Source organism: Cupressus sempervirens, chromosome 3 (assembly GCF_028749045.1).
Source record: "Cupressus sempervirens isolate cs-2001-9-10 chromosome 3, ASM2874904v1, whole genome shotgun sequence".
NCBI lineage: Eukaryota > Viridiplantae > Streptophyta > Pinopsida > Cupressales > Cupressaceae > Cupressus > Cupressus sempervirens.
In genome coordinates this window covers 1120264467-1120277979 of record NC_143120.1, presented here as the reverse complement: position 1 = coordinate 1120277979, position 13513 = coordinate 1120264467, and the positions used below count along the sequence as shown (strand labels likewise).

Genomic DNA, 13513 nt, shown 5'->3' with positions numbered 1-13513 from the left:
CTTGATGCTACGAAGAATACTCCAACGTTTAGATAGCAAAAAGGTAATATATTCAGTTGAGCACGCTTTCATGACACGCGTAAGCGGCATTTGTTATGTGGAAAATGACATTCATTTTTCCAAAATAAGACAACACAACAGCTTCCTCCTCGCATTCACCGATGACAATTGTCTCGTACGAAAATCTCCTGTTTTCATTCAGTTGGAACCATACGATCAAACGATACGGCCTTGTGAATACGAACCGGCCAATTCAAGTTAATTGCTTCTAAGAACCATACCTCAGATCATCTTCCACAAAAGAAAAGCAATAACAAGGGCCTCTTTATGTTTCTCTGCAATGCCGAGTAAAATCAATGCGTTCAGGTTGATCCTGCTGGTGATGGTCGGGCGAGTGCACGTGAAAGCCATGCGAGTCAATATGCAGCGCGTGTGGAGTAGAAACATCACTCACGCAGTCCACAGAAGCAATGCCAGGCTCAAAACACTAGAAACCGCGATTACCGGACAAGTATCTCATGACGCCCCCGACAGCTTGAGTGCACCTGTGAAGAGTGGGCAGCGCGTGGGAGAGTTCATGATGACAATGGGTATCGGCACTCCGCCGGTGAAAATAAATGGCATCGTCGACACAGGAAGTGATCTCATCTGGACTAAGTGTCAGCCCCACCACATCTTCGACCCGGCCAAATCAAGCACCTACAACAAACTCTCATGTTCATCTCCCCTCTGCTCTGCCCTTCCCACTAAAAAGTGCACGCCAAACTGCGACTACACTTACTCCTACGGGGACAAGTCCAGAACAACGGGCGTCTTGTCGGAGGAGACATTTACAATGTGGGATAGTAATGGAAATGCACAAGCCGTTCGAGGGGTGGCATTTGGGTGCAGCCATGAGACGGAAGGAGACGGCTTTTCTGAAGCGGACGGTCTGGTGGGACTTGGACGAGGCAGCCTCTCCCTCATTTCGCAAATTGGGTTGAAATTCTCCTACTGTCTCACCTCTTATTACAACAAATCGACCTCTGTGGAAACAAGCCCTCTTTTCTTCGGCAGCGCAGCCGAGTTAAAAGGATCCAATGTCAAGTCTACGCCAATGGTGAAGAACTCCGCCCGTCCTGAGCTGGACACATTCTATTACGTCTCTGTGAAAGGAATCAGCGTGGGGACAACCGTGGCGGACATTCCAGCGGGAGCGTTGGATATTGGGAGGGATGGAAATGGAGGGTTCATAATCGACTCGGGCACCACGCTCACTTATTTATCACCCGATGCCTTCGATGGAGTCTCCCGGGCTTTGGACATGGCACTCAGATGGGTCTCGTTACGGATACGATATTTGCTATTCCGGCCTATCGGAGCGACGCAAAATAATCTTCCCGACATGACATTTCATTTGGGCGGGGATGCAGATTACGTTGTGGAAGGAAAACACAATTTTGCCTTGGTGGATCCGGTCAAGGGTTTGTTGTGTGCGATGATTTTGGAAATGGCTGTAGGATCCGGAGCGAAAGTTCCTTCCATACTTGGAAATTTTCAGCAGCAGAATATGCATATTCTCTACGACAATGACATTGAGAGGATCTCTTTTGCTCCTGCTATTTGTGGCGAGTTATCTCAACCTAAATTCGATCAACAGTTCTTGGTTTCTGTCTCACAAGCCTCGAATATGGGCCGGATCGGCTTGATAGTTTTGTTTATATTTCAATTTGTTGTTACTACACTTTCATAGCAATTACATTGAGTAGATGCACCTACTTCCTCCTCCATCTCTCTATTTTTTAAAAACCGAATTGAAATAAGCTCTTGCTTCCTCCTCTATCTCTCTATTTTTTAAAACCAAATTGCTGAACAAATTGCACTGCAAATGCAGCTAAACGAGTTCCGAATAATAGAAAATAAACATTCATCATCTTTCTTTTGTTAATTTTTTTATAGGATAAAGTTATTGAGGAAAAAATTGTTATAATTTTACTAATCAAATCGACAAATAGTAATACTTTGTAGAGGAAATAGGTAACAAGACAAATTGAAACCATATTTTAAGAATTACGTGAGAAATTCTTTTGGTAAAATACTTAACATTAAAAGAGATCTTAGCCTTGTATTATTCTATTTATTGGGTAAAATTAAGACAACTTCCTCCTTGAGTTACTACATTATTTGAACAATTAATTAATTAATTGTGTATCTTTCATTTCCACCTAGTTCTGTTAAGTTAAATTTTGATGGCTCATCACTAGGTAATTCGGGTTGAGTAAGAGGGGGAAATCTCACAAGAGACAAGTCAAGGGAAACACCTTGCTAGCATATTTTGTAAATTTGGGAACTTAGACTATTCATGTGACTACTTCTTTTTATGGTGTTGAGTTAGTAGTCACACACAAAAAATCATTGTGGAAGGTGATGGCAAGAATGTGATTAAGATGAGCATGTGTGCAAATACCCTAGGATGGGAAACCAAAGACATCATCATCAAAACTAAATAGATCTTTGGTATAGTGGACAAGTTTAAGTGCTACAATACCTTTAGAGAAGGTAAATGGGCAGATGATAGACTACCAGTAATGAGTCCCTTTACCAAAAATATCATCACTTTGTCTACCACCCAAGATCTCCTTGGTTCATATGGAGATTTTGAAAGACATTGCCAATGTTGGTAATAATGCTTCTTCCTCTTAAATTTTTATGATGATGGGAAAAGCTATTCATGTCTCTTAGGTTTTGATATTTGGAATTAATTCTCTAGCTCCAATCTAATTTTCCATTTCTCTCTGGTCTTCCATTAGCAAAGGTTATGATTTGATTTACAATATGGTGGGTATCCTTAACCATATTGAGTTAGGCTCCTTTGATAGTTCAAAATTAACTTAGTTGTTTGACATATTATTTGGGTAGGGCATACAAACTAATAAGGGGAGGCAATGAGAAGATGTAAAAGAAGTTTACACAGTCTTGGAAAGACAACAAGGTGAACATACATGGGGTGTCAATTGGGGTTTTAATGGAGACCATAGAAGTGGATATTAGTCTCGTAGAAGAAGGGAAAGTGGCATCAACAAAATTAAATGGCCACTATAAGATAGACATCAATACATTTCTTGGCCCTAGGTAAGATGTCTTGAGATTGATAAATGGTTTCAACAAGAAGGAGCTTTTAGGTGACTGGACAGACATCACCATAGTGCTTATCAAGTTCATTACCCTAGAGGATAGATTTAAGAGGTTCCATTCTCATATATTCTACATTCTTAATAATTTTCACATGATATTAAGTCTTATTTAACATATTGGCTATTCTCCTCCCTATCTTAATCAATACCAACAATTAAGAACAAGGGTGTGTTAGGAACAATAGTCCACCAAGATAACTAGGTTGGGTGTGGGGGAGAGGGGAGTGAATCAATTATCCAATAATTAAAGCATTTATCAGCCTTAAACAATCTTATCCATTCAACCAAAGTAAACAAAAACCATAACAAGATGCACATAGGCAATTACACCAGACATGTTAACTAGGGAAACCTTTGATTAGAGGGGAAACCCCAGTGGGAAAGATGCCCACAAGATGATGTACTAATATAAATATTCCTTGTTAGAGGATGGACCCTGTTAGGAGTCTATTACAATATTTAGTACATATGAATCCCTATTAAGAGACTTTGAATCCTTATTAAAAGATTCCAACCCTGTTAGGGGTTATGCCAGCCTTGTTAGGAGTTGCAAAAGATAGAAGGACCCACTCTCCAAATAGCTTTTGGGGCAAGACCATTTAACTCACTATCTAATTGATCTCTCCACTATTATTTGCAAAATAATTGTGTGTACTGTACTTTAACTTCTTTCCTCTATCCTATCCACTGGACCAATCACTTTTAGACCTTGTAGAGTAGGTCACGAACCTTGGATCCAAGTATCAAACTTTGGATCATACAATAAAATCTCAACAATGAATTTTCCTTCACTTCTTCTCTGCTAAGCTTATCTTTGGATTCTGCTCTTTGTGTTGCTTCCAATCATTTGCATTCATCTATACATGATAAAGGAAAATGTCCTTCCTTTATACCAATCCATAAAATAATTTTCTAAGTTAGTTGTTACACCTTCTCAATTAATTATTATAGGATCACATTATGAACACGTTATAGTTAGCGATATATCTAACATTAATCTTCCACCTTGCAACTTGAATAATGTTCCATACACGTAACATTATGATGAGCAAGCTTAGCCACATCATCACCAATATGTCTTATTCACATCTTTAACTTCAACTTCTCAGAATAACAAATTTGCTAAGAGATATAACAAGTTTACCAAAACATGCCTCTATAAACTCTATCTTAGAATAGTCTTCACCAAAACTTGCATAACTTCTTCCAAACTTAATATCTTATGCTTTCAATATTAGCTACATATACTAGACAGATAGTATAATCTTCCTTTAACCTTTCTATTGAAAATACTCAATGATCTGTCCATACCAACTTGATCTTTACTGCTATTCTTCTGTTAGATACCACAAAAAATTACTATGTTGACATCATAGTCATGAATGTAACATATTATCATGATAATGATCTAATCATGTTTCTACAATACTCCCCCATAGAAATATCATCAACATTCATGCTTCCAACAATCTCCCACTTTGGCATTGATGGTAACATAGATGAAAAACATCTAGTTGCAAGAATACCAACTACAAAATACTATTAATCTTTCTTTTCAAATCCTCTTCATCAATCATTCTCCCCCATTGATATACCTCAATGTGCTTTACATCAAACTATTTTTCCATGTTGTAGTTCAATTTCATGCTATACTTCTCCCCTATTAACACCAATGTCAAAGGTTTCAACAACTGTCAAACTTGAAAACAACTATTTCTGACTAGCTCAAGTGTCTAAAGACATTGTTCAAAGACAACATCCGAAAAGAGTCCTAGATGACTCTGTCCATCAAAGATACTCCCCCATATAGGAAGCATCAATATTCAGTCCAGACAAACAATAATGCTTTTTTACACTAGATTGATGCACTCATGCATCATCTACTCTGATGTAGGAAGGGGCATAACCCTTAACATACCTCACAAATAATCAAAAGTCTCTTTGGGAAGAGGCTTAGTGAAAATATCTACAATCTTCTCTTTAGTGCTCACATACCCCAATCTAATTTCCTTTTCTATAACTTTCTCTCTCAACATATAATACTTGATAGAAATTTTCTTGGTCTTAAAATGTAACACTTGCTTCGTAGACATATTTATTGTGCTTGTGTTGTCACAATGTATGACAATAGGTTCATTGAATTCTATCCTTATATCCTTTAGCATCTGCTTCATCCAAAAAACTTAATTACAATTGTTTGTTGCTGCAACATATTTTTCTTCTACTGTACTTTGTGAGGTACAATCTTACTTTTTTCTTAGTCAAGAAACCAATCTTCCTCCAAGAAAGAAGGCTCCACACAGGTGCTCTTTTTATCATCCATATTGCCTGCCCAATTAGCATATGTATAAGCATATAGAGTGAAATCATTAGATTTATCATATACCACAATCCAAACTCTGGTGTTCCTTTCAGGTATCTAAATATCTTTTTAACAGTTGCATAATGTGCTTCTCTAGGACCAACTTGGAATCTTACAACAATTCCAACTGCATTTTCTATATTTGGCCTTGAGTGAGTTAGCTATTGCAATCCTCTAATTATAGATCTATACTTCTTCTGCTCAACAGTAGGTGTCTCATCCTTTGTAGATAACTTGTGCCCAATTACCATAGGTTTTCCAATTGGTTTACATGTTTACAAACCAAACCTTTTTAGTAAATCTGTCAAATACTTAGTCTGAGAAATAAAGATTCCTTCTTTGTCCTACACAATGTAATGCTAGAAAATATTTCATTTCTCCTATCATGCTCATTTCAAATTCCTTCTTCATTTCTTTTGCAAACTTGTCACTTTCATCATCATTTCCTCCAAATATGATATCATTAACAAATATTACCAAAATCATTAATCCATCATCAATTTCTTTCCAATGTCTAGATTATTATTTTCCATGTACCTTTACTATATCCAAGCTTTGTCAAATTCTTGTCTAACCTTGCATACCAAGTTTTGGGTGCTTTCTTCAAGCCATACAATGCTTCCTTCAACCTGCATACTATGTCCTTGTCATTTGTTAAAGGACAACCTTTAGGCTATTCTATGTATACCTCTTCTTCAAGTTCTCCATTTAGAAATGTTTACTTGACATCCATCTTATATACTTTGAATTTCTTATATACTGCATATGCTAAGAATAACTATACTACTTCTATTCTTTCCACAGGAGCATAGGTTTCATCATAGTCTATTCATTCTTGTTGTGAGTAAACTTTACATATTAATATTTCCTTGTTCCTTACAACTTCAACTTGTTCATTCATCTTGTTCCTAAATACCATTTAGCTCCTATCACATTCTTGTCTGCTTGTCTCGGGACCAATTCCTGTATCTCATTCTTTACTATCTAATCCAATTCCTCTTTCATAGCTTGCTTCCAATAGTCATCTTTACATGTTTCATTTACAATCTTAGGTTCAACTTGAGATATCAAACATGGTTCTTCATTGATTCTGCTTCTTTTCATCACACCTTTATCTCTGCTTCTAATGATCTGCTTTGGTGGATGATTCTTTCTCATATTCTTAACTAAAGTTGGAGTTGTTATCTCAAGTCTTGGCTCTATTGAAGGTTCTGAGCTTTGTTCCTACCTTAGCTCTCTTTCATTTTGGAAATCATTGTTAGTCTCAAGGAATGCCTCATCATTCCTTGGTTTAGTAATAATATCATCATCTGAATTGTAATCAATTACTCTGTCTTGTACCCTAAATTTATTGTCAACTCTTACATTTGCACTATCCATAATAGTCTTAGTTCTCATATTATAAAATCTATATGCCTTTCTTTTCAATGAATAACCAAGAAATATAACTTCATCACTTCTAGCATCAAACTTACCTATATCATCATCTCTTTTGATATAACACTTAATGCCAAAAATATTGAAATACTTAACTGTAGGTGAGTGACCAAACCATAGTTCATAAGGGCTCTTGTTTGTGTCTTCCCTGACTTGCACTATGTTCAACTGTAGACTTTTGTATTCACAGTTTCTCTCCAAAAAATCTTGTACACATCATTTTGAACTAACATCCCTCTTGCTACTTCTATTTCTGGCATGTTTCTTCTCTTTGCTATACCATTCTATTTAGGATTTCTCAGAGCCGATAACTATCTTTTAATTCCATTAGCTTCACAAAAGATGTTAAACTCATTTGAAGTAAACTCTCCTCCTCTATCTAATCTTAAACATTTAATCTTCATACCTGATACATTCTCAACTCTATTCTTGAATATCTTGAACTTATCAAATGCCTCAGATTTTTCTTTAAGAAATGCAACTCACATCATTCTAGAAAAGTCATCAACTAAAATCATGAAATACCTTTCACCATAAAATCCTTTAGTCTTCGTAGGATAGTGTTAGTACCCGATGTGGTCACAAATTTAAAACTTCAAGTGTAGAATTTGAACCACTTCGAACTAAAGTTCGAAGTAGTTCAAAGTGGTTCAATGGTACAAATGATCCATTCTACAAGTTCAATGCAAGAAAAGTTTAGAAATTAAATAGTCCAGAGATCAAAGTTTCAAAATTCAAGTCTTGGGCTACAAATTCAAGGTTCTGTAATTGGGGCAAACTGGCGGTCTTCTCTCCAAATTATCAGGAAAGTTTTAACTGCAAATTGCCTATTTGATAACATCTCTCATGAACACAATATCAAAATTATATAGATCTTAAGGGGGATGATTTTCATAGGGGCTCATCATTCCTCATTACCTTTTCAAGAGGTGGAAGTCATGCATTTGCAAATATTGCTGAAAGAAGATGTTGTAATTTCTATGACAACAAATTTGCAGGAAGCCAGAATAATAGTCTTAGTGCGAGGGGTATAAATCTTAATCTAACCATTGGATCATTATCATTTTTAGAGATGTTTGAAGAAAGCTAGTTTTCTAAATAATATCCAAATAATTGTGTCAGATTATTTATGGATCAAAATTTACAGGTTTGTGAGTGCGACACTATTGGATCAGCAATGACAGTGACAATATCCAGATCATAGTAAAATAGTCATATTACGGGTGTTGTATCTCACAATCTAACCATTGGATTGATCTAAATATTGGATATGTGTTTTAAATTCTAGTTCTACAAATCCTCTCCAAAGGGTTTGGTAAGATTCATTGTGGATCAAAAGTTATGGGTTCCTGTTTGCACCTATATCAGATTAGTAATGACAGTAACAAATACAAATGACAGGAAAATAAGTCTTTTTTTAGGGAGCTATATCTTCTAATCCAACCGTTGGATCAAGATAAATTTTGGATATGTTTCACAAATCTTAATTGTATAAAATCTCTTCAAGTGGTTTTGTTTTATTATATATGGATCAAAAGTTACTTTAGTGCACTACTATCGGTTCAGCACTCTGTCACCAGCAAATGCCAGCTGTCAGTATGCATATATTATAGGGGCCTCATATTATCAAAAATATAAGACAATTTTTATAATGATATAAAAAAAAGTGAGAAAGGAGATATTGAAAATATTAAAAGGAAATGGGAAGTCATAAGGTTTTTCAAGATTCAGTTAAGGAAATTGAAGAGTTTTCACGAGAAAATGAGAAGATAATAAATATGCCAATAGAAAAGGTTGAGGGGGTTCCATTCTTTCTTGCTTCTGGACTACAGACTGTGTGCTACAGAAAGGAAGGAAATTTTCTAGATTTATTCCATCTCTTGTGAGAGAGAGAGGGCAGAGCTTATTTCCTAAACTTTGTGTTAGAGATAGGAGAATTTTTGATTTGTTGATGTAATGTTAAAGAAAAGAGTTTCAGCTTTCCTTTAGATAGTGATTTTTGGATTGTAATTGTGTAAGAAGATCTTTGTATCTTTTTCATTTAGAGAAGGGAGGTTGGAGGATAATTGTATCAGAACTTTGATTATGATGCATTTTCCTTCCACTGATCACAATCTTTGTGTTGTTTTCAGTTTTCTCTTAAACACATTTCATGGTCACTATTTTCAGATTATGCTATCATTTCAAGATATCTCATAAAGCTCTGATTCCTCATTTTCTCAAAAGAATGGAAAATACTTCTTTGATTTCATTTACTTTTTAATGCAGCATTTGGGCATGTGAACTTTGTGTCATCTAATGTTCTTTGTTGTTCTTTCTTTTCAATAATCCTAGTTTTTGCATCTACTTTGTACATACAGGTAGATATTTGTAATCCTTTTGTGCTTTCAGGTTAAAAGCATCCATATTTTAATTCATTGTAAATCATATACGGGGAGCTATACCTGATAAAATTTAGAGGACAGTTATCAATCCAATGATAACTTGTCCAATTGTTAGTGCTGATTAGTCTTCTTATTTGGGCATTTAGGGTTATATTTGTATATATTTTCTTGGAGGACAATCTGTTCACTAACAAATTTTTGGTGACTCTGCTAGGGAGGAAACGAAGATTATTGCCTAATATTGTTTCCTTAGTTTTATGGTTATCTCTACATGCAAGAGATTGGCAGCTCTATGGAAGAAGAATACCCAATAGCTTTCATTATACATGATGAAATCTTAAAGGATTGGGTTCCAGCAAGAAATGAAGATACCTCAGACATCTTCATCTTTATCCCATCTTTCAAAGATAATCCTATCAGAGAGCTAACTGAAGAGGTTGCAAAACAAGTAGACTGGCTAAAATCCTTTTATGGTGCCATCCTCATAAAGAAGAAACCCCAAGTGCAAGATCTAGAAAAAGAAGGACATGCATGTCAAAAAGAGGAAATAGCTGAAGTGGAACACAAGCAAGGGAAAGATCTTGAAGGAGAACAAACTGGAAGCCGATAAGATGATGAATATTTAGATGCTCTTCAGCCACATGTGATTCCCATCTCCACATCACATCTAGTGAGTCGTGAGGTTGAGGTAAATATCTTGGATTGCCCATCTTCATTTTCCTCTAGAGAAAATTTTAAATACATTCAAAAAGAGGAAGACGTCTCTTTTCAGTTTGTTCCTATGAATATAGAGACTTGTGCAAAATCCTTGCCATACCATGAGGATAGCTCATCTTTTGATACCCAAGAAGAGAGTAATAAAATTGATTTCCCTTTTATGTGCCATAGCAAAAATATGGAAGATGTGACAGTAGTAAGGAATCAATCCCAAGATGCTAATGGCAAGATTGTTTGGGGCAACGTGAATGTTGGAGTTGAGGAAAGCCAACTCCGAAGACGCCAAGATCACCTGCATGCGAACCTGTCAAAGAGAAGCCATAGAAGGGAAGAGCATGGAGCATGGGCAAAAACCCTAAACGGACATGAGAGCCATCATAATGCAAACACAAGAAGAAATGTATTTACAATAAGAAATGATGATGATATGATGTGTCATGTTACAATGAGAGAGAGCCCGAATATAAAGAGCTCATGGAAGCTTGTAGAACAAGCTGGAAGGTGGTAGAAGATAAGTGTGACAACTAAAAGGGAACAAACTCCCGTGTTGTCACCAACTAACCACAACACGCATTAAATATAAAATATTAAATAAATGCATGACCTAAGTAAGCTTAAGCAATAGAATAAATAATTAAATATTAATTATTTACTCTAACACCCCCCCTTAAGTGCAACTTAGGGAAATGCCTTAAGCTCACAAAGCTAAGATGAAATGCATAATGGGTCCCGGCAACGAGGCCATTTTAGGTACCCAAGTACAATGCAAGAAGAATGCAACCTCTGTAAGCGAGGAAAGAGAGAAAACCACATGGGAAAAACCCTCCCCCAAAAAGAGGTAAGAACCTAGTGAAGAACGGAAGAAGTCTCCAACTAGGGAAATTGTCCCCTAAAACAGGAACAATGAGTGATCATGAAGAAGCAGCATCACTGAAGCATGAAGAAGTCGCAAATCTGCCAAACTGCTAATCTGAAGAAACCTCCATGGAAGAAGAAGGCACGAACTGAGCATGTCTATATGGTAGATGATCCATCTCATTGAAATGCATAGGTAGCCAGCCACTGCAATCGCCTTGTATATAGGATCAACCACTGAATACATAGTTCACACTATCGAACCATCGAACCATGGATGCATTAGAACACAACATAACCCCCCTTAATGCAGACGGGGTGTGATGACAGGCAACTGAGAAGGTGAGCCAAATCTTCTGCAAACGAACCAAGAACGAGGAGAGAGGAAAAGAGGTACAGACACTGATAAAGACACGGTCTAACTGACTCTGCATGGGCTAATGTCGTGGAAGGGACACTCACTTGACAAAGGGAGAATGCCTAAAACAGCAAACAATAATCCCCCCATGGTGCTTTATGAAATAGTGCAAGTACACCTGACTCAAAACAACGTTCATGACTCCCGAAATACAAAAGTGACAGTTTATCTCAGTGCGAGAATAAAAAGTGCTTCAAAAAGATAGCTACAATGATCAAAAAAGAAAAAGAGCTGAACCAAAAGAAAGTACAGCAAAAAAGAAAGCAAACCATGCTAGGAAAACGATCCTCGGGCCTAAAATACTCAAAATATCCACCATAGAGCAAAAAATGCCAAAACTATGATAGAAAGAGAAGAGGCCAAAAACAAAGAAAAAGGACTACATTTCTGAAAAGATGAGAAAACTAGCTTTCCAAAAATATAAAGTTTTCCAAAAACAGACATGGGACGCAAAAGATATGCATGCCGGAGTCAAAAACAGGACTTCGGACTTCAACAGAAAAAAGGGCAATAAAATAGCATCAAAACCTAAAAATACCTGCACCAAAATCTCCGTCTTGGAACCAGCTTTTTGGCGCTTCTTTCAGATCGGAAAAATACCTCCGTATGCAAGAGTTATGGCCAAAAAACCAAAGGTAGGTCCAAAAGCAATCGAGAGAGGTGCATGCAAGGGCTGATGCAGCGCTGACGTCAGCAATTCAGCCGATTAAATTTGACGGTTTGGTGGCCGTCGCAGCAAAAAAAGAGTGCCACGTGGCATTGCCACGTGGCAGTACTGACGTGGCAGGGGTGACGTGGCGGGTCCACGTGGCAAGGTGCCACGTGGCGCCCAGGCCACGTGTCACCCCCGCAGTGGCTGACTCGGTTGCAGATGTGGCGCAGAGTTGTCAGGCGGAGCTGTCGGAGCGGCGGGCGGAGAACTGGCGGAGGTGGCCGCAGGGGCGGCGGAGGCAGAGGAGCCGCCGGCAGAGGGCGGCGGACGGGCGGCGGCCGGGCCGCGGTGGAGCGCGGGCGGCACTGCCTGCTGCGGCCGCTGCGGGCGGCGCGCGGGTGGCGTGGCGGCGGTGCGCCCGAAATCCATTTTTTTTTTTAAATTTTATGCTCTGCGTCCGTACGATCCGTACGGCAGCGATCCTGGAGGCCTCAAAAAATCGCCAAAAATGCCCTGTCTCCAAAAATGAAAAGCTTTATATGAATCCTGACTGCAAAGGGCCTTCTGGATCCAATGGTGATGTCCGTTCGGACTGAAAGTGCTCCAAAAAATCACTGATCCCCTGATTTGAAGAAAAATTGCACAAACAAACTAGGGTTTGTGACTTCAAATCACGGCTTCAAAATTTCTTCAACAAAGCTGCAGCAGGAAGTCTCTGATACCATGTTGGAGTTGAGGAAAGCCAACTCCGAAGATGCCAAGATCACCTGCATGCGAACCTGTCAAAGAGAAGCCATAGAAGGGAAGAGCATGGAGCACGGGCAAAAACCCTAAACGGACATGAGATCCATCATAATGCAAACACAAGAAGAAATGTATTTACAATAAGAAATGATGATGATATGATGTGTCATGTTACAATGAGAGAGAGCCCGAATATAAAGAGCTCATGGAAGCTTGTAGAACAAGCTGGAAGGTGGTAGAAGATAAGTGTGACAACTAGAAGGGAACAAACTCCCGTGTTGTCACCAACTAACCACAACACGCATTAAATATAAAATATTAAATAAATGCATGACCTAAGTAAGCTTAAGCAATAGAATAAATAATTAAATATTAATTATTTACTCTAACAGTGAATACATTATACTTACTTTCTAAATATGCTGAAGGTTGTCTAGTAAAATGTAGCAGTATAGACATGCCTCAACAAAATGAGGAAGCTATAGCCATAGTTCATCCAAAAGACAACCAGAAATGGGTAGATAAAGACATTCAGGCTGAAAGTAAAAACCATGGCAGCAGTGATAACAAAGGTGAAGAGAATTCTGAAAATCAGGAGGGTAAAATTTTTTGGAGTGACCTTAATCTGCTTTTCATACCGATGGAGTTTTATGAGAATGCTGCTATCAAAGAAAATCCTCTTTTTCAGTCTCAAGATTCACCATTAAATAATGATTCCTTTAATGATGAACCAGGTATTTGTTCAAATCAGATTAAGAATGAAGTATTTAT

The 13513-nt window shown here is 37.7% G+C and overlaps 1 protein-coding gene across 1 annotated transcript; it reads left to right on the top strand.

The window, feature by feature from the left end:
* The first annotated feature begins 340 nt into the window (after positions 1 to 340).
* LOC149570735 (aspartic proteinase nepenthesin-2-like) lies at positions 341 to 1732 on the top strand. The gene has a single exon (XM_089817265.1). The coding sequence runs from the start codon at positions 341 to 343 to the stop codon at positions 1730 to 1732; it is 1392 nt and encodes a 463-aa protein (XP_089673391.1).
* The last annotated feature ends 11781 nt before the right edge of the window (positions 1733 to 13513 follow it).

Excerpts from the sequence above, each read along its gene's own strand:
- LOC149570735 (XM_089817265.1), top strand. The coding sequence starts at position 341 with ATGCCGAGTAAAATCAATGCGTTCAGGTTGATCCTGCTGGTGATGGTC.